This window comes from Phalangium opilio, unplaced genomic scaffold (assembly GCF_054372755.1).
Source record: "Phalangium opilio isolate 3A_F unplaced genomic scaffold, DU_Popi_V2 ptg000025l_1, whole genome shotgun sequence".
NCBI lineage: Eukaryota > Metazoa > Arthropoda > Arachnida > Opiliones > Phalangiidae > Phalangium > Phalangium opilio.
This window is the reverse complement of record NW_028324156.1, coordinates 3,311,473-3,333,086: the sequence shown is the minus strand read 5'-3', so window position 1 is coordinate 3,333,086 and position 21,614 is coordinate 3,311,473. Positions and strand designations below refer to the sequence as shown.

The window sequence follows — 21,614 nt, the reverse complement described above, 5'->3', positions numbered from 1 at the left end:
AGAATTTGGTTAGCTCAGTACTTCAAGTCTCATCTCACTTCTGGTCCTACTAGTAACACCTTTTGAAACACCCTGTATCTTTTGTACAAAACCATGCAGGAGTTACTCACTCCGACTCTCTCCATACCGATTAAGGGTTGCACGTAATCATTTTAGTACTATCAAGGGCAAGCCTTTTAAAGTTTACAGTGGAACGTGTACACTTGAGTGGCTATCCCCTCTGTAGAAAATATTTAAATTTTTCTACTCCATTAACTGACTACAACTTGGAAAACTTTATACATCTTATTAAAATTCTTGAAGCAAATTAAGGTTTCTACAAATTTTAATATTGGCAAATACGTAATACATAGTTTTCAAACTACACCCAGGAGGCCAGGCTACATAGCGGGCAAAGGGAAGTACAAAATAGCCTGACCTCCTTGTGTAAAAGGTATCGATCCTCCTAGTCAGAAAACCATGTATAACACGTTTTATTTAATTTTAATAATTGCTGTCAATTAAAATATTTCACGATAAATTCCATAAACTATACTTGCAGAGATGTACAAACACCACAGGGGCGTGGGGTGGGAGGTCACCTTCTTGGGTTATTACCTGGAGCCAACCAAGATTCAACGGCAGACGGAGCTAGCTAGCTAGCCAGAGTTCCCTACAAGTGCATATAGGCAAGCCAACTCGCACTGCCCTCTAGCAGCGCTTCATGGCGCCAGCTGGGAAATAACCCAAGAAGTTGACCTCCCCGGCCCCTGTGGTGTTTGTACTTCTCTTCTAAAATTAATGAAATAGTCTATTACTTATAGAAAAACCCAGGTAAATTTAAATTCAAGGACGGTTCAGGACACATAACCAAAAATAAACACGTCAAAACGGTTTTTCCAAACACCATTTTACTTTAACAACAACTGCACGCAGCTTCTCCGTTTCATACTTGAACCATTTTTCTCAACAACAAGAAAAATATTTGAGAGAGAGAAAAAAACACCGCTTTTAGAATCAAATCAAGACTCTTATCTCGTATGTTGAAAAATTATCCTAGCCCTAAAAGAAGCCGTTACCACTCCGAGAAAGGGCGATATCCATTTAAAAACAAGACTACTTCTTTTAAAATCAGTGAGGCTAGTTGTTTATCAGTAGGGTCGCGTTTCTGGTATAAAAAGAGGGTTATACTCTTCAAAAGTTTTTAATATTCTGCATACAAAATTGCCTGTCTCAGCAGAGAAAAACAACATCTCCGGAAAAATAGAGACGCGATGTTTTTTCTAGAAGAGAGAACCGGAAAAAACGGATTTTTTTTGGATCTTTTCTTGTGTATGCATATCTATATAATAGAGGGGTGGGACATTTGAAAATAAATTTTCGTCGTATAAACGTTGCGAAACTAGGTAAACATCCCCGCCATTATTATTAAGTTGAAATATAATTGACTTGAGTATCAGCAGGAAGTGATATCTATAGTTTATTAGGTAGAAGGTATAAATTCGCCATATTTCCAGCTTTATCTCCAGTCCAAACGTAGGTCCGGAGCTAATCCCCGCCTCTAAATTACAACCAGGTTCTTGAAAACTCACGTCAGCACGACGCGAATGATGAAAATTACGTATTTTCCGACTGAGGAGAGGCGAAATAGCCCGGCCTCCTTTTACGTCCCCCCTTGTATTTTGAAAGGGGGACTGGGACTATGGTGCGCGAATACTTAGGCATCTTATACCTTCTCCCTAATAAACTAGATATCACTTCTTGGTATCAGATATGTGGGCAACAAAGACGTTAGATGTGACCCTGATGGAGGGAAACGTTGAAGCCCTTCTCTAACGTCTTTGGAACTAAATACCGAGGGGCTAATCACTCTAAAGAGTCTCTGTACACGGCATACGTATTACACGTAATCATTTAAGCACTGCCAAGGGTAGGAAACTTAAAGATGGCGCGCAATACCTTTAGTACAGTCGTGTATACTGATTACGATAAGTGATTGGCCCATGGACATTTACTGGATATTCAGTCTCAATTTTCAAACTAAACTCGCTTCTAAATCTTGTACGTAATCTTAATTAACCGAGGAAAGATTTTAATCTAGTCTAATTGAGGGTTTAGGCCTAAATTCTAAAAGAAAAACCAAAGGTATGATTTAAAATAAAGGTAATTGTCCCACACCTCGAGTTTTTCCCTTCCATTGGATATAGTTGAAGCAGACGCCTGGAGCACGTCGTTCATGTGGCGAACGGTAGTGGCCCTTGGAGACAACCCAAGAAGACTGCCATATAAGAGAAGAAAAAAAAATATCCCATAGAGGTATAGAGAGAAGCAAATCCCCTTCTATTTACGCTCGGACTGTCCAAACCTATTACAAATGTATACCCCAGCACTTTGCCTTCCCTATTGCGTCATTTCTTACGCTTAAAGTGTACCAAGGGTAAAGCATACGCGATAGACACCGAGGTAGGCGTGATATCATAAGTTCATAAGATATGTTCCTTCCATAAGTTTGTCACTGGTAACTTAGAAACTGGAGCTTGTCATGAAGTGATTGAAGTAGGTCATAGATTCGAGGTAAAGCGACGCCTGGTCTTTGGCGCTGTGAAAGGCTTAGTAATGCAGACTAAATAGGACGATGGAAGTCCTTCAAAACTAATTAACCACCGAGTGTAGTACTTCAATTCTCGCTTGTCGTTCTGCTAGAACTAGCTCGAGCTGTAAGTCTCTCAGTATTACGACGTAGTGTCATACTTAAGGTAGGAATATATCTTATAAACTTATGGTGATATCCTAACCTAAATTTCGGTATATTCTCTAACAGAAAAAAATTCAGTCCGATTCGAGGTTTCGAACTGCTTCTGTTCAGTATCATTTACGAGGGGTCGCGGGTGGAATATGCACTGAAGAGAACCGGTCGGTCAAATGACGTAGTTAAGTTTTGGATGGGTTAATACAAAGGTAGAGTAGATTGGGACGTATAGCACACTCGGGGTGACTTAGTTTACCGTATAACGATTAACGATAATCAATGCAATAACCTGTCCCATAATCAAGATATTCAATCCGGTATTAAGCCGCCAAAAACCGAAAGTTTTAGGCGAAAATGTGACTTAATTAAGACCAGTGTCGAAATTAAGTAATAATAAATACGTATAACCATAAGTTTATAAGATATGTTCCTTCCCTAAGTATGACACTACCTATACTTCGTAATGCTACTAAGAGACTTACAGCTCGAGCTTGTTCGAGGGAGAACGACAAGCGAGAATTGAAGTCCTACACTCGGTGGTTAATTTTGCAGGACTTCCATCTTCCTATTTAGTCTGCATTACTAAGCCTTTGTCAGCGCCTGACCAGGCGTCGCTTTAACCTCGAATATGACCTACCTCATTCACTTCATGACAAGCTCCAGTTTGTAACCAGTGACAAACTTATGGAAGAAACATATCTTATGAACTTATGGTATAATAAACTTAGGATTTTATTCAAACCTACCACCTTGGTATTCAAAATTGTCAAAAGGGTGTCGCCAAGACAGGTTTCAATAAGAAAACGAAAGTGGAACGTTTCACGAGTGCCAATCGTAATTTGCTCCAATCTAAGATTGAAAATTCCTTAACCCCTTTCTTTGAGAACGCTGTAAATTTCGGTTGGTTCAAGCATGGTCCTATATACCCCAAGGGACTTATTTTCCAGTCCAGATATCTCTGGTTCTTGTGGATCAGCGCAGAAAAAGATCGTTTGATCCGGCCACAAAAACCTGCGAGGGAGTCAGTGGGAGGTGTAAGGTCTCGTATTTTCTATTAAGAATACCAGGTGGAATTCATACAACGAATAGGAATGATTGTGCCCACTTTAATTTCTATGCGGGTTTTGTGTGTATGCCGGGCTCGAGACCTACAATCCGTGAAGACACGACTCATAATTCTTAAACCTTCTCTCTTGTAAACTAGATATCGCTTCTTGGTCATACAAAACGATGAGTCTAGCTCTACCTAGATACGTTGAGTGAAAATGGCTAGTACACAATAATTCCCATTAACTATATACATTCCTGAGGATACATACATACCCACGATCCTTTTCCCAAACCTCTCTCTTTCCCAAACCTCGCTCGTCCTGCTAAACGGATTTTCCTGACAAATGTTCCGCTAGAAAGAACGAGCAGGCTATACAACCCACGTAGACCGGAAGAACCTCGGGCGTACGCCTTCATTTTCCATGATCCATCCAAGTTAAACCCTTCTACTATAGCTCCAAACTAAGCCTTGTCTCATAAGTGTAAACAAAAAAGATTCTAGATTGAGAACAATATAAGAAAATAACATTTTTTTCTTCTTCTCTCTCTTGGTGTCTCCTTGGTATTGTACAACGCTGTCTTAAAGATGACACCATTTCTGGGTACGCGCCCTTAGGGACCAGATTATAATAAGATCATTATTGGTGTAAAGTTAGCTGACTCGTTTAGTTGATGGGAAGGAAACGGTGCCTAAGGGAGTATATCCGTTAAGATCTTTACCAAGTAAGAGCCCGGCGTGCAACGATAGTAATTGGCACACTTGGACTAGAGGATATTTGGATATTCAACGCGTCTCGGTTGGTTCTATAGCAGCATAAGTTCATAAGATATGTTCCTCCATAAGTTTGTCATTGGTTACAAACTGGAGCTTGTCATGAAGTGATTGAAGTAGCTCATAGATTCGAGGTAAAGCGACACCTGGTTGGTTTTGGCGCTGTCAAAGGCTTAGTATACAGACTAAATAGGTAGGAAGATGGAAGTCCTGCAAAACCGAGTGTAGTATACTTCAATTCTCGCTTGTCGTTCTGCTAGAACTAGCTCGAGCTGTAAGTCTCTCAGTAGCATTACGAAGTAGAGGTTGTGTCAAGGAACATATCTTATAAACTTATGGTTCTAGCGCGTCCCTGAAGGGTGTGAATCGTATATTGGCGTGTAAGAATCTACCCCGAAGATTCGAAATCCACATCTCCCTATCGTAGATTACGCTTGCTTGAATTGATGGATTTAACAATGGCGTTTCAAACCAGTTAGTTATAAGGCTATAATTGAACTTCAGATATAATTTTCCATCAATAACTTACGATAAGGGCTCTTATTTGAATAGTGCTCCGGGTTCAGTATACTCCCAATTAGTAACTATATATTCTTCGGAATGTTTTCCCAATTGAGTTGTATACAGGGTGTTTCTGTAAATTAAAGTCTGTCAGAAATTAGGGGAATGTTCTTAATAATAAAATGTAACTTCTATCGTAATTTTGGTAAGTCTAAGGGACACAGTTTTAAAGTTATGATTAGACTAAAGTGTTTTACGGATGACCCCTTAATTAAATTAGAAATAATTGTATGTTCAGTTTCTTAATTAAATTTAAGGGGTTATCAACAAAGGTAAATGAGTAGAGTAATTAATTTGATATCGCCTGTATAAGGTTTAGGTTGTAAATCAAGGCAAGAATCAATTATAGGGCATACATAGTTTTCAAACTAAGAGGATTCATACCATTTACACAAGGAGGCCAGGCCAGACTCGATGTTGGAGTTGAAATCCAGGTATCCTGGTGTAATTGGTATAAACAGGGATAGATTTAATTTTAGAAGTAGGAATGGAGAACAGAGTAATGTGGGCACGCGTCATAGTCTCGGACCCCATTCCACGGGACGGAGGGGGTATGAAAGAAGAGTAGTGTCATAGCGACAGAGGTAAAAAGGAATTAAGTGTTTTTCATCGCCGTCCCCGTCAGCAACGACATCAAAACGTAGTTTAAGTGAGCCAATAAGAGAATTTAAACTTTTCGTTACGTGTTGGAGGGAGGGGCTCTATACTGGGCTATGAGTCGGACTGAATCAAATACTAACCGTTCTCCATTGCTACTTCTAAAATTAAATCTATCCCTGGTATAAATCCTACTATAGCTTGAAAACCATGTAGCTTAAAATTGGTTCTTTAGATTTGAGAACAGTTTGACAATAATAAAATACAATTCTTTTAAAAACAGAGGGGGGAAAAAGAAATACCATATTCTTGTTACAATACCCTTTGACCTTTTGCATATTAATACGTGTATATTCGATATTTTCGTACTGCAAATTCTTTCTTTGACTATATCTCGCTTCTTAGGCAACGATATAGCCTATATAATCCCTAATACCAGGGGTAAATAACGAAAGGAGTTAGAGACGCTAGCTTCCGTAGTGTAGAATACAGTGGGACTTTCAAACGTAGACACAGAAAAGAGAAAACGCCTCGGTCGCGCCGTCTATAATTCAAAATAAGTATGATATTTTCCAACCAATAGCGTGGCAGCAAAGTTTCGAAAGTCATGCTGGGATATCGATTTCCTCCTGTCTGCTAGTTTTCGTCTGCTACTTTCGTCTGCTAGTGTTCGTCTGCTTACGACTAAGTGACAATTAGGCTTAGAGTAAAGTTTATTCATTAAGGTGCACTTGAATTAGAAACATGCAATCTTAAAGTTGGTAAATTCCTTTTTCGATAATGAAATGGAATTAAAGTCGTTTTTGCATCCTTCAATACAGTTTTAGTTGTTTTAATTTCTTTAGTCACAGATACAGTCGATGATCCTGATCCCACAGTTCCCACTGGCACTGACTCGGAAAAATCACTAAGCCTTAGCTCACTGGGCCGACTCTGTAACCGCGCACTTACGGCAAAATGTTTGAACACATTTTGAGGATTTCCCCGGCTTCAAATTGCAAATTGTTGACTTACCTTTCTTCTTTAAATCGCTGTTTACTCGCGATTGAATATAATAACTATATTGGGTTGATTTATGAGACGACTTCACAACATCGACACCCGCCATTTTACTTTACCCAGAATACCTTGCGGTGCGAGATTTTAAGGCAAAACTTTTAAGGTTCTGGTCTTATTTACAATACAGTTCCAAAGATGGCACTACGTTAGTTACAAATTCTATGACGTTTCAAGGTCCCACTGTATTCTACACTACGGAAGCTAGCGTCTCTAACTCCTTTCGTTATTTACCCCTGCTAATACCTAACCCTCGTTATCGGTTTCTCGAACAACAGGACGCTGACGTTAAAAATACTTCAAACCTTTACAGCAACAAAAGAATCAACCACCATAGATACTACGAAAGACTAACAAAGGCACGCTTGGTATAAAACTTCTTTTTAACTAGAAAAAGGAATTGTATTGGGGAGTATATAAGAAAACGATGCAATTTCATCAGTCTCGAGCCTTAAGGGAAGGTTTGAACCCGAAATGAAAAGTCCCTATCGATGATTCGGGGCCATTCAGCTCCAGACAAGTGAAGGTTGTTGTCTAGGGGAGATGAGTGTGCGAAAAAAAGAGCTATAAATGCCCATTCAGACGATAGACTAAAATCTTACGTTCAAGTTGGTGAAGTCGCTTTGCGCGCTTAATTAGACACGTGTCAAAGACGGGTTTAGTTTGAAAACTTTCAGTTTCGTCAGGCAGTTAGTGTTAAGATGGCGCCACCTCGTTAGCGCTCGTCTTTTCTTTAGCCATAGCCCACTCGATCATGCCTTGACTGACGCGTGATCGAGTGAGCTGCTACGCTTTAGCAGACGATATATGAAAAGTTTTAGGAATCTTCGAGCGGTATTTGAAATTCATTTTGGATGTTTGTCTATCTATTTTAGTATTCAAAAGTCTTGGCTTAAAAATCATTAAATATACGCAGCTCGTTTCAAGTCGTCTGCTGCTATGGCGTCTGAACGGGGAATTGAACGTACTGCGACGCGACCGTATCGAAATTAACGAGGCGACCATTGACGGGAACGTAAGTCTGAATGGACCTTGAAAGACATCTTAGGAGCGACGGAAATCCAAGTTTGTGTACTTGGATTTCCGTCGCTCCTAAGATGCGTGTCTTTGAGCGAGAATCCTATAGGTTATCCTTATTGTCACGATTTATTCGCCCCTGAGACTAGCTAGCATCATTCCCCAATTAATAAAAATATTCATTATAGCGGATATTGGAGAAGAAGCGCTCCGACCCACCTGAATGTATATTTTACCTTGAATATTTTCGCTTCACCATGAATATTGAACCTCAACTTACTCTCTCATTAAATTCATTTAACAAATGTCAAAGTAAATTTGCATAGAGGTGGCAAAGGAAACTCTTATCGCGTAACGACAGGAATAAATACAGCTTATTGGAATAATTGCGCTCCTCATACATTCCACGTTAATTTCTATACGGGTTTAATGGGCGGGCTTGAGAACTTATTATACGTCACGTGCTATAATTCGGACGTCTTTCTATAACTATTTCATCATTCGTTGGTTGGTAGCAACGCGAGGGTGGCAAGTGCAGTGTGCAACACGCACCGAGAGAGATAACATTTGCATAACTTTATAACAAATTCAATCAGTACAAGATTCGTGACGTATCTCAATAAATTCACGTGTCCACCCTAACACTTTCCCGCCAAATCCTTGGAGACTGACTGGTCAGCTACGTAAAAACAAAAAAGGAATATATACCAGGGCATGCAACGAAGCTTTGCCCTTTTCATTATAACCAGAAGTGAGATGAGACTAGAAGTACTGAGCTAACCAAATTCTTCACTCGGCGAAAGTGAATATTCTTGATAACACACCAACGGTTGGCCCTCTAGTGGCGGTTTCAGAATTTCCCCTCCAAAACGTGAGACGCTCGCGGTGGTAGACGGCCGAACTAGATTCAAGCACCCACGTCCGTGTTTCGCCGCTTTAGGTTGAGGAGAAGGGGGTAAGAAATTTTTTTGGAACTCGAATAATTTTTTTCTCTCTAGCGTAGGCGCGATTGAAGCGGCGTAAAATCCTCAAATTTGTTCACTAATGCCAGGATCTATTACCAATGCTAGAGCCCTTCACTTCTAGTCTCATCTCACTTCTGTTATAACGCAGTATCGTCATGTGTAATAGGAGAAGATACAGAAGGTTCCCGTAATGATATACAATATATACAACGAAACTCCGAAACTCATTTTTGGGTCTCTCTCGGAAGTTACACTTAGGCCTAGGTTGAACGCGAGCTGCAGTTCGATTAATTATGGATAATGTAAAATAAAAGGTGCACGGCAAAGAAGGGGGAAAAATGGAAATGGACGCGACATCAAACGAAAGCGTATACAGCGGTGGTGGTGCGGTGAAACACGACCCAGATGACAACTAGAGAAATGTCCTGGCACAAATTCTCTATCTCATTTGCCTCACCGCGCTTATTAATTTTACAAAAATGGATACTAAAGGGGCCAAGGGATTTGGAACACTCCCCAAAATGTATTCGATTCTAGGAACGCGCCTTAAAAGGTACAGGTTTAATGAAGGCAAAAAGAATTAGCCGAAGGATGTTTTCGACACAAATACATGGCTTTTAGCTGACGAAAGAGGGCAGATGGAATAAAATCTCCATAACTATAACGATTCCACGAGACCCAAATTTAATTTCGAGTTAAGATTAAGTTTAAAATGTTTTATATTACGGTTAGGAGATCGTTTGAACTATCAGTTCCAAAAACTCGTACTGCTCAGAGATAGCAGACTTCTTTATATTTTGAATTACAATATAGTTGGAGCAGGGATAGATTTAATTTTAAAAGTAGGAATGGAGAACAGGGTAATCTGGGCGCGCATCTTAGTCCCGTAACCCCTTCCACGGGACGAAGGGGTATGAAAGAAGAGGTGGGTCATAGCGACAGAGGTAAAAAGGAATTACGTATTTTTCGCCGTCCCCGTCAGCAACGTCATCAAAACGTAGTTTAAGTACAGGGTTGGCAAAAACCCGGAAAAAACTAGTTTTTGCCGGGACACGTGGAAAAAACCGGTAAGAGAATATGCAGCCATTATACCGATCCAAGATGGCGGCCACTCAAGGGGGAGGAGTCGGGTTTTTTCGATCTCCTCTCTCTTTACCTGTCAAGATTTGATTGATTGTATAGGCTTATAATAAAAGATGGTTTTGTAGGAATAAAGACTATAATATAAGGTTAAGAACATTTATTTCGCAATAACAATGATATTAAATAGATTAATGAAGCTTCATTTGGTATTAATAATAAAAAAAGTCTGCAGACATACCCCCAGTTAATTAAAAACTATACAATTATATACAACTTTACAAATTTAAATTTACTTAAGATACCCATAAGGGGTCGTGGTGTAATCATTGAAAACTCTGACTTTGTCAACGACTACCTGATATGTTTTAGTTTGATCAATAGTAATTAAAGTGTGATTAGGTAATCGTCGAATTTGGGGGCCAATCGGTACTTGTACAGAGTTCATTTCTGGTTTGCCGTCGTTGTTTACGCCTAACAACTTTTTCATGATATCGAAATTGACGTGGTTCTCAGTAGACGAATTTAAATAAAATCCTTTAACTTTAATTATGTTAGTGATTTTTTCTGTTGCGGGATCATAAATGTTCATGGAGTAATTTTTTGGTCCTGCGCTTCCAAACTCACAAATGTAAGCGTCTTTGCCGTATGGTTCTAGCTCGTTCTTTAACTCACCAAGATAATCTCCTGTAGGTAGTATAGGGGCTCCATCTGGCGAGAGGTAGATCAGGCTGTCCGTATCCATATAAAAACACAAGTCACCCACCAGCTCGAGATGTTTTAAAAGGTGAAGGCGTGCCATAGTTGTAGTATAGCACGCTATAACTACATTTGTATGTTTGTGAGTTATCTCGTTTTCTGCAATATCTTCTGATTTGACGAGAATAGTGTTGTCATTTAATGTCAATAGAGTTTTGACCTCTTTGTCTGGGTTAAGAAGTAGTTCGTATAGAGTCTTAGCGTCCTTTACTATATCTGTTGAGACGTGTCGGGTGTTTTGTCCGAACTTCCCCCAAAAAGAGTTCAGCATGAGTTTACTCAGGCATCTTAAGCCTTCATTCTTTTCAATTTTATCGATATCTAAATCGATTCCCTCGACTTCTTTGTAATTTTTGACGTACTGTTCTTTATCCTCTTGGGTGACGCAATCGGCAGGGAATCCGCTAGCAAGGGTTTTATATTCAAGGAAGGCGTTTACGTAGTCTTTAAAAAGCCCGCCTTGTTTAGTATTGGGATCGTATTGTGTTACCTGGTACGACCAAGCTTCATACATTTGAGTGATTTTGTATCCTCGCTCCACGGCGTACCTCAACTCATCGGTTACCCACGTGCCCCGCAGCTCTCTCTGATCAGGTGTGTGTACGCAGTCACCTTGAAATTGAGTTTTGCAACAGGTGTAACAAAGGGGAAAGGTTAACTTCCCGTTTATCCTAGCTGGCAAAACCGGATGTATCAGATTTTGGGCCGGAAGTACGTCACATTTGAGAAGCCCATCGAATGAGAAGATGTCGGGGAAATTATCCAAAATAATTTTAGGGTGTCCGATAGGAATTTTTCCCGTTTTGTTGACGAATGGGTATAGGCTAGTGAAGTCAACGTAGTGCATTTTTTCTGTACCCGTTGTTTTATGGTATAGCTTGTTAGCGCAGCAACGTCCCCCGAAGAAAGCGTCGCGAGGGTTCAATCTTTTGGATGTTTTAACACGAATGTCGTTACGCTTTAAAAAGTCATTAATTTCGGGGTTATTTATTTTGTCTTGTTGCCATTCACATTCCCATTTGACGTTTACTTTATATTTTAGTGACTCTAGTTGGCTAGTTTTTTTCTCTGTTCTCGAATAACGCGTGTTTAACGTTTCAGTAGGGTCGCCATGTAACATCTTGTTTCTATTGATGGGAAAGTGAATTTTACAACCATGGTAGTAGCATCCCATGTATTCAAATACTTCTTTGTTGACTGGACAATAACCGTCTACCTTTAGGGTCTGGATTTTAACTTCCTTACCCCTAAAAGAGGATTGAATAGGTATATTTCTGTCATGTGAAGTCCATTCAAGCCATTCAATGGCGCCTAAAGATTGGTTCTCGCCAAGTCTGTAATAGTTTGAGGGAATGATACTAATTGTGTCCGATTTAAGATAATTTTTCCGGAAAACGTAAGAACAAACGCCAGGGAGAGTAACAGAGCCGCAATTAAAAGGGTCTACGCTGGTAACTTTAAGTAGAAGGGACCGAAAGGTTAAACAACCTAAAAATAGGAGTAGAGTGTCGTTTTCGCAATAATAATAAAGCTCCTTTAAAAAATTAAAGCCTTTACCCTTACTGACTTCTGAGGCATGCCATTTCATAAAAGCGTCCAAGTTTTTCTTTGTGAAATACTGGCACCCGTAAGCCTCTGTGGGGGGTAAAGTATTTTCTAACACATAGTTTGTCTCTTCCTGCTTGTCTATATCGAACTCGTGTTCGACTACGTTGAAAAGAAAATGGGGAAAGTACCCTTTGGCGGCATTAGGTAACCCAAAAGTGGCAGGGAACTTAGATAAAGCTACAGGGATAAAATTGTATGAGTCGAGGAATAATAGATTAGAGAGTTTCATCTCTAAAATGCGCGTACCGTTAATTTTCAGAGTGTCGGGGACAAATTTCTCGTCTCGGTTAATTATTTCCCTAATTAATAATTGATTGTCGTAATTGCTACCAAAATGAGATAATACGATAACCTTCTTTACGTCGAATAAGCTGACTAAGTAGTCTAGGAAGGCAGCTATGGGTTTGCCTCCTGAGAAACGTTGTTTGCGAGGTCCAAATTGGTTGCATTTGATACAATTAAAATCTAGGGATTGTTCTTCAATACAATCTTCGCAAACAGAGATACTGACACATAAGATGGCTTGATGTTCGTAAGCACCCAACTTTTCCTGACATATTTTTGTCTGTATGCATTCCACGTCAAAGAAAACATACATTAGTTCCGGTATATTACGGCGTGGTTTTTTCGAGGGTATAACGCTGAGGTTTTTGTCCTTTATCACTTGAATGTAGCATAAATGGTCGCTGGGTTGATGTTTTCCACATACTTGACAAAAAATTTCTCCACAAGTATGGTTAGTCTTGCGGTTTGCGAAATCTATTGTTTTAAAACAATTTTTACAAAGGTAGAGCCTCTCACAAAGAGGTTTTTTGTTACCAGTTGGAACCAAGTGACTGTTATAACAGTCTTCGCCCCAGAATTTTCGCAAACATGACCCGCATGTTTTTTCGCCACCGTGACAAACTGTTGGACGCATACATTTGAAACAAAAGTCGTTGCATTTATGAGATTGAATACGCCAGTAGGGAGTAAGACACTTCTCGCAAAAGTACTCGTGACTAAACAATGGTTTTAAATTGGTAATAACGTTGTAGTGATTACTCTCGTTAAGTAGAAAGAGGCGTGGTCTGGTGTCTGTAGGGTCATTTTCGCCTAATATTAAAATGGGTGCCCTATTTTCGAATTTATAGACAAAGATGGAGTAAGCCGATAAATATAGTTTAAATTTCTGGAATGAATCGGGTGTCCCGCATTCAGATACGGCGACTCCCGCCTTACGACATAGCTCTAAAGCAGCTGTTTTTTGCAACGTGTTTCCGGTGGTTTTTTTGGATATGGTCATGTAACGGGTTTTGGCCTCTTTGTTGTTTTTGTTGTTCATGTAGTCACGATGGGAAATAGCTGCACAAAGACTTCGGGCCAAACAGAGATTATCGGTACTCGTAATCCGAAGGATTCCTCTCCTATCTTTAGAGAAAATATCGAATGGCTTAAGTTGACGACGGCTAGATCGACCGTATCCTTCGGGAATCCTCACTATATGGAAAATAATTTTTACGGGACCTTGAAAAAAATGTTCAATTTCGTCGTCGTAAAGTAATTCAGCTAGTTGGTCAAAGAGGATAGAGGGATCTACTTGGTCTAGTCTTTTAAAGGATAATTCTAATTCAGACCTGCAATTTATGCCAAGGCTTCTCAATGTTATTTGGACATAATCTGTTGCTCTGTACTCATTTAACACGTGCTCTGTAATACTACTTATACTGTCAACGGGATCGTCAGTGATGTTTAGAACTAATTCTCTACCGTACATATTAAATTGTTCATAGAATTTTTCGCTCTGTTCCAAGATTTCGCAATAAGGGACATCCTCAATAGGCGAAGGGGGGCAACCGCCACCCCATTGGTCGTACGCATCGGCCGCGGCTTCTTCCGAGTCCACGAGAGACTCCTGTTCACTGGGTAGGTAGTCGGAGAAGTTCAGAGATAGGTACTCAAAAGGGTCGTTTTGTTGACATTCCTGATTCAAAAATGCCGCCATCTCTATATCGTATTGTGGATTGTTGAAATCTGCGATTAAGGATTCTTCCTGGTTAGTGGGTAGTAATTCATTCAGGCGTCTTTCTATGCGATCGACGTAAGAAATATTTAAAGGTCTAGGAATTAAGTTACTTAGGTGGTCCAATTCGTCTATTGTATCGCAGTCTTCCGGTGTTCTAGGGACGGTTCTCATGTATTCAATGACATCAAGGAATGTCTGAATTATATTTAAACCTCCATTCGTAATAAAAGTGGGTAAACTTGAGGGTACATTGGCAGGGTCGATGTGTAAATAGGCACATAGGAAAAAATAAAACTTGTATAGTACTGGTAGTGGCCAGGGCCTATTTACAGCTAATTCATCCAAATTCCAGCGAAGTGATTCAGGATCCATCTTGATGTTACGAGATCTAAAGTACGAATGCGATATTCTGATTTTTTCTCGCGTTATTTTATACTAAATTTCCCTGGGCTTATTAGCAGGGGGGATGGAGGGTTACCTACGCTTCTATTGGTCAATGGTACGTTGACCTTCCGGACGTGTTTAAACACGTCTACTATTGTTTGTCAATCAACAATAGGTGACTTAAGATTGACATCCAGGTGGCAGATGGTAACAAAAGGATGAACCATCAATAGATTTTTAAATTCAACAAAAGGATTGTAACAAAAGAGATGATGCGTCATTCCATTAGCGGGGTTTTTACGACATTACGTGAAGATGTATTGTTAAGAAAATATTTCTTCGATCAATCAAATATTGACAGGTCTATTTTAGGATAAATAGGTCAAGTTTACTATTGTATAATTTATTTACTCGTAAGTCGTTATGGAGTCAAGTACACAAAGGAGGTCGAGAATTCGTCAGATCTTGGAGATTAATCCTCAAAAACTACTTATTGTATTATTTATTTTATTGATTTTGGGGGTACTGGAATTCCTTAATCTGTGGTTTCAGAACTTTGACATAAAAATACGCCTACAGTCTAACAATGGAACAGTCAAGGACAATAGATATTTCGCAATAGCTACGTAAGAAATTTTGTATAAAAACCCCTGATTCAATTGAGTAGAGCATCATTATTCGAGAAGATCCTAAACCTGCGAGATGGAAAATCAAGAAGCTCCCAAAAGGAAGATAGGTGTGACTAACGAACGTAAAATTAACGGCAGATTCCATATATCTAAAGAGTTGTTCTTAACAACTGGATTCGTGAACGGAACCCTGGATCCTGAGGTTCGTCTATGCCGGAAACAATCTGTAAAAAGCTTCGCCATTTCTACGGAAACCTGGGAAAAGCTGATGCCGCGCTTACCCGTTTTAGCGGGCTGGACTGCCGCCCATGAAGCCAACAATTTCGAAATCGTTTTAAACGATACCCCTAATGAAAAGACAACAGTTGTGGCGTACCATAACACATGCCATATTAAAGACTTAATAAAGGAGGACTCTATTGTTTTGACCAGTATGGAAACAGCGGCATTGAACCGCGTTTCGGGCGCTGTAAAGGAGCATCTCATCAAGATCAGTAATCACCAAATTGTATTTACACACATGGCCGATATTATTATAGAGTTCTATAACGAAATTTATGATAATTTATACGGGGATCACGATCGTATACCTTATTTAGATGGACAGCACGAAAAATTCGACGTCGTGGTTGGCTACTTCACCAATTTTGTGACATCCTACCAGGTAGTGACGAAATTCAACAATGTTCTTCAAGAAGAAAATCTTGAAAATTATTTTTATAATTATAATTTGTTCTCTGTAATCTCGGGTCAAATAACTTATTTAAAAACCCGTATGCATTTACTAACTCACTTTTAATTTTATTTGTATTTATTTTTATAAATTTTGTCTTTACAATAAATTGAATTGAACCGAAAAACTGTTATATTTTCTAAATACATATTTTAATTTTATACTTGCTAATTTTTTTATATTAATTTTTGCTTACAATAAAATGAATTGAACTTAACATCCGTTGTATACTCTTTTTTAATCTCTACCCTATTTTTAATAGTGGGGGAAATCCTATAAAAAAATAATTTTTTTTTATAGGATAGAGGGTGAGGGGGGTGGCGCGCGAGCCGTTGGGGGGCCAAAAAACAACGCGTTCCCCCCCCGTTTCGCGAAACCGCGCGCGCGACCGCGTGTTAATTATACGCGTTTAAATATGAATATCTATTATAAATTAGTCTCATTCGAGTATTGAATATGATACCATTCACAACTCCCGGAAATTTGATTATTTTTGGTCCTTCGGGATCTGGTAAGACAGTTTTATGTAAACGAATAATAGAAAATAAGGATAAAATGTTCGAACCTAAAGTCGATTTAGTTGTTTGGCATTATAGTATATATCAACCTTGCTACGATGAATTAAAAGAAATGGGTGTAATTATGCGTCAAGGTGTACCCGATGTCACTGTATATGACGGCTCTCAAACAATATTAATCGTATTAGATGATCTCATGTTAGAAAATAAGAATAATATTTTATCAGAAATTTTTACTAAACAATCACATCATAGGAAATTATTCGTAATTACCCTTTTACAAAATATATTTGAAAAAAACTTGAGAACAGCATCCTTAAACGCTCATTACATGATTCTTATGAAAACCGTAAGAGATCTTATGCAATTAGTGGCCCTTTCTAAACAATTGGCACCCAACAACTCTAAATTTATAGTAGAATGTTATTTGGATGCAACTGAAAAACCTCACGGGTATTTACTTTGTGATTTAACCCAAAAATGTCATCCCGATTTAAGGTTTAGAACAAATATTTTACCCGGAGAACAAATAGTCATTTATACTCCCAAGAAGAAAACTATATAATTAAACAACATTTCCGGAATTCAATCATTCTTTACGATGTCACCACCGAGAAAGGTCAAGAAAACATCGGGGAATAAAAAGAAAAAAAGTTTAGCCGTTAAAAATATCAATTTAATAGCCGCCTTGGGGCAATTAAAAAAACCTCAAAGATTAGCTATTCTCAAAAATTCTAATAGAGAAATTATTGACTCAATTAGCGAGTGTTGTCACAACGCCTTACAAGGCGCTGTCAATTTGAAACCAGACGTATATAATAAACTATGTAAGCATAAGAAACATATTCGTAAAATTGCTTGCAAAAATACTCATTGGAAAGACAAAAGATCTATTTTATCTAAGCAAACCGGAAGTGGTTTCTTTAGCGTCCTTTTTCCAGTAATTTCGAGCCTTTTAGGCGGATTATTTGCAAAATGAATAAACAGTTAGTTTACGCTAATAAAATGACCCTAGTGCCTCTGGAACAACAGCAACAACAACACGAGCAAAATCCTAACCCACCACCCCGTCAATTAATAACAACAACAAACAATGATATTTCAAAAAACAATGCAGTGTTATCGGAGTTGGATAAAGAGATGAACCTAATTATCTCAAATCCTACTTTAGATGAAAGAACCAAGTGGGTTTTTTACGAGGAAGCATTGAAACGATACCAGAACATCTTGAAACCCCGCTCATCGAATAAAAACGACAAATGGATTAATATGTTTCCACTGAAATATAGGGGAGCTGCGAGAAAAATATTCGATCACTTGGCAGATAACGCCCATTGTATACGTTGGGACGACACGGGGGCTCTTTTTGTAAATAACTTTAAGATCCCAGATTCCGATATAGTGCAACTAGTATATTTTACTATACATCCTACATTGTTCAATAACAAAGGCGTGCCCCCGTCACTCATCGCCATTCCCCCGACGGGATGGACGGAATTCCAACCCTTTGTCCAAAACTTTATCGTCCCGCCACCAGTTAAACCGTCGCCACCAGTAGCACCTGTGTCTATAAAGACGTCACCCCGCTCTGTACCTCAGAAGAATAAACTTCGACCACGAACTTATTTAAAAGCGAAGAAAAGATTAACCTTTGACAATAAAACGAGCCCTTTAATTTTGAAGAAACAACCTTATAATAAGACGTTATGGGAGGTCTATCGCGGCTCCAAAAAGAAGAAACCTTAAAGAACACTTATCTCAATAGTAAACACAAAGCCTCCTTCACTGGATTAAACCCTTTGTACAGGGCGGTTCAACATCTTGACATTTCGAGAAACGATGTCAAAGCCTTTCTAGAAGCAACTGACGTTTACACACTACATAAAACTGCTATAAATAAATTCAAAAGACGTAAAATCCCTGTATTTAACATCTCGGATAGAGTCGAAGTTGATCTAGCTGATCTGGGTTCAATCGCCAAGTACAACGATAACTACAGATACCTTATGGTAGGCATTGATTGCTTTTCCCGAAAAGCTTTTGTGGTACCCATGAAAAGAAAACACGCTACCGAAGCTACGAAAGCTCTCGAAATAATCATCGAACAAAGCAAGCCTAAAGCCATCTGGTCCGATTTAGGTAAAGAATTTATTAATTCAAGTACCCAAAAACTTCTAAAGAAAAATAAAATCAAATACGGTTCTATGACGTCAGAAAAATTCCACTGTCCTTTTGTAGAAAGATTAATTAAAACTTTAAAACATCGAATATTCAAAATGTTGACTCATTTCAATTCTCATAGATATATAGATCATTTGACAGACATAGTTAAAGGCTACAATGCCTCTTATCACTCCGTAATAAAAATGGCACCCGATAATGTTTCCCCTTCTAACGTTCTGGAAGTCTACAAAAACATTTACAAACCAGAATTGAGTAATAAGCCTACTAAAAAAGATGTCAAATTTCGTGTTGGTGATTTTGTAAGAATAAGTAAGCTTAAACCAGAATTTTCTAAAGGTTATGAACCTAATTTCTCGACGGAAGTATTTGTCATTTCCTCTATTCTGAGTTTCAGAAAACCAGTGTTATATCGTCTGAAAGATTTGGACGACAAGCATATAAGCGGGTTGTTTTACTCTGATCAGCTCATTCGAACAGTGGAACCCAAACTGTTTAAGATAGACTCCATACTCAAGAAACGTAAACGTAAAGGGAAATTGGAATATTTTGTATCGTTTATCGGTTTACCTAAATCACAGAACTCTTGGGTAACAGCCGAAAATGTCGAGAAAATCTGAATTCTATTTAACGCTACCTAGCGACGCTAGTATGGACATCTACCCTAATAACACTATGGGTAGTTACATCACTAAACTACCGGATCCTATTAATTTACAAGGACAATGGGAAATTTCGTTAGTAGAGATAATATATACAAACAGCTTCTACAATGTAATATACAAAACCAATAAGAGAAAAACATCTGAAGATTCATTGGATGATGGAAACTTTAAAAAACCTAAAAACCCCAAGTCATGCGACTTAACATACCAGGTTGAACGAAGAGATGCAAAACTGACCAGATACGAAATCTATCAGCTGCATAATATACCGGCTGGTCATTACAAATCACTAAACCACGTTGTGGAAACTATCAATACTTCCAAAGTATGCGAAAAAACAGCTTCTTTATTTCATATTAATGAAACGACGGGACATGTAAAACTAAAAACCGATGCCTCTGGTGATACAAAAATTATCTTCAAGACCCACAAATCATTAGCCGACATCTTGGGGTACAAAGACCATCTCAATATACAAGGTGTGAGCGATAGACCAGCCAGGCTAAACTACCACGTACCATCTCAATTATATATTTATTGCGACCTGGTAGAAGGGGAAATTGTCGGTAACATCCACGCCCCCCTCCTACGTATTATACCCATCGAAGACAAGAAACACGGGGATACCGTGTGCCTTACTTTTGTCTCACCCCATTACGTCCCTTTGTCAAAACATTATATTAGCGAGGTTGGCATTTATATAAAGGATCACATGGGTGAACCGGCTTTATTTCAGTTTGGGCTGTTGCACTGTAAAGTTCATTTAAGATGCGCAAGTCAAACGCGTTAGATAACAAAAGATGTGTCTACACGGATTATTATACTCAACAAGCGATGTCAGGTGGTGGTCTGACTTTTTACGTCGGCAAACAAGGACAACACGGACACGGACAAAATGGACACGGGATAGGGTCCTTCTTGAAATCTTTCGGAAGATACGTATCACCTTTCTTAATTAAAGGGGCAAAGTTCCTTGGTAAACAGCTTCTGGGCACATCTTCAGAGATTATAAACGATGTCGCCGCTGGAAAGGATCTGAAAACTTCCGCTAAAAGAAGGTTCACCGAAACGCTGGATGATGTACAACAACAATACGGTAGAGGAGGGGGTGGCAAACAAAAGAAAAGACTAGCTAAAAAGAAAAAAATACCAAAGAGAAAGAAATCTATAAAACAAAGCAACACAAACAAATTTAAATCAGATAAACGTAAACTTTCATTCAAAACGGTTCGTGATATTTTCTCTCCCTAAAAAATGACCGAAGCTTGCAGTACTGGTTTCGATATTTTCGCCACCCCTCCCCTTCAAACGGCCATCGAAAATTCCAAATGGGTTCCGTATCAACCTTTGACTTCCTTGAAAGGTGACCAACCTATTGAATTTGAAGTAACGTCTAGCGGTAGCGAATACGTGGACACAGCCTTAACAATGCTGTACACCAGAACTAAAATAGTAAATGAGGATGGAACCGCTTTAACAGCCACTGATGTGGTTGGACCCGTAAATAATTTCCAACACAGTCAATTTGAGCGTGTCGATTTGGAGCTGGGTGATTGCGCAACAACACCCGCTGCTAGTAACTACGCGTACACGGCTTTGCTTTCGGCTCTGACGTCATACGGTCCGGCGGCTAAAGAATCTCATTTGGGGGCTTCTTTGTTTTACAAAGATACAAGTGGAAGCATGGATTCGCTTACAGAAAATATGGGTTTTGTTAAACGACAGAAACTTACAGCATTATCCGAGGAAGTTGAGATGTATTCCAGCCTTTACGTAGACATGTTTAATATCCCTCGATATCTGATAAACGGCGTTTCTATGAAATTAAAATTACACAGAAGCAAACCTAATTTTTGTCTTATGGGTAAACTTCCCGCGGCAGGCACTGGTTATAAACCCGTCATCGTGGAAGCCATATTATACGTCTTAAAGTTGCAATTAGCCCCTAAAATTCTAATTGCTCATGAACAAGCCTTAAGTATTAAACCAGCCCAATATAGTTACACTAGAACGGAAACTAAAATATTTACAATCTCGCCTAATATCTTAAACACATCAATCGGAAACATCTACCTGGGTACCCAGCCCTCAAGGATTACAGTAGCTATTGTAAAGCATACCGCTTACAATGGAACATTGGATAGCAACCCTTTCGACTTTGGACATTGGAATGTCAATCATCTAGCAGCATTCATCAATTCCGAACAATACCCATCCAGAGCCTTAAGACCCAACTACAGTAAAAAGCAATTTGTCCGAAGCTATTACACTTTATTTTCGGGGTCAAACTGCCACTACAATGACAA

The 21,614-nt window shown here is 39.0% G+C and overlaps 2 protein-coding genes and 2 long non-coding RNA genes across 5 annotated transcripts in view; 1 reads left to right on the top strand and 3 right to left on the bottom strand.

The window, feature by feature from the left end:
- Positions 1-21,614, top strand: part of LOC149691785 (uncharacterized) — a 54,394-nt gene that overhangs the window by 2,697 nt on the left and 30,083 nt on the right. The gene's annotated exons all lie outside the window — the stretch shown is intronic.
- Positions 1-21,614, bottom strand: part of LOC149691786 (uncharacterized) — a 118,092-nt gene that overhangs the window by 85,751 nt on the left and 10,727 nt on the right. The window lies entirely within an intron of this gene.
- Positions 6,404-7,002, bottom strand: LOC149691788 (uncharacterized). The gene is made up of 2 exons (XR_016383550.1): positions 6,723-7,002; positions 6,404-6,654 (listed from the first exon to the last, which is right to left on the bottom strand). It is a non-coding gene; the product is annotated as an uncharacterized LOC149691788 (long non-coding RNA).
- Positions 9,818-15,071, bottom strand: LOC149691787 (uncharacterized). Of its 2 annotated transcripts, none has more exons than XM_089869212.1 (2): positions 14,309-15,071; positions 9,818-14,206 (listed from the first exon to the last, which is right to left on the bottom strand). In XM_089869212.1, exons 1-2 carry the CDS (start codon positions 14,568-14,570, stop codon positions 10,119-10,121), a joined length of 4,350 nt encoding a protein of 1,449 aa, XP_089725338.1. In that variant the 5' UTR covers positions 14,571-15,071; the 3' UTR covers positions 9,818-10,118. The 2 variants fall into 2 exon arrangements, with proteins under 2 accessions (XP_089725338.1, XP_089725339.1); XM_089869213.1 differs by having other exon boundaries at positions 10,881-11,029; positions 11,098-15,071.

Coding starts and splice junctions, on each gene's coding strand:
- LOC149691787 (XM_089869212.1), bottom strand. CDS start 14,570: ATGGATCCTGAATCACTTCGCTGGAATTTGGATGAATTAGCTGTAAAT. Junction 14,207..14,308: donor AGACGAATTGGACCACCTAA/GTAACTTAATTC, acceptor CCTTAATCGCAG/ATTTCAACAATCCACAATAC.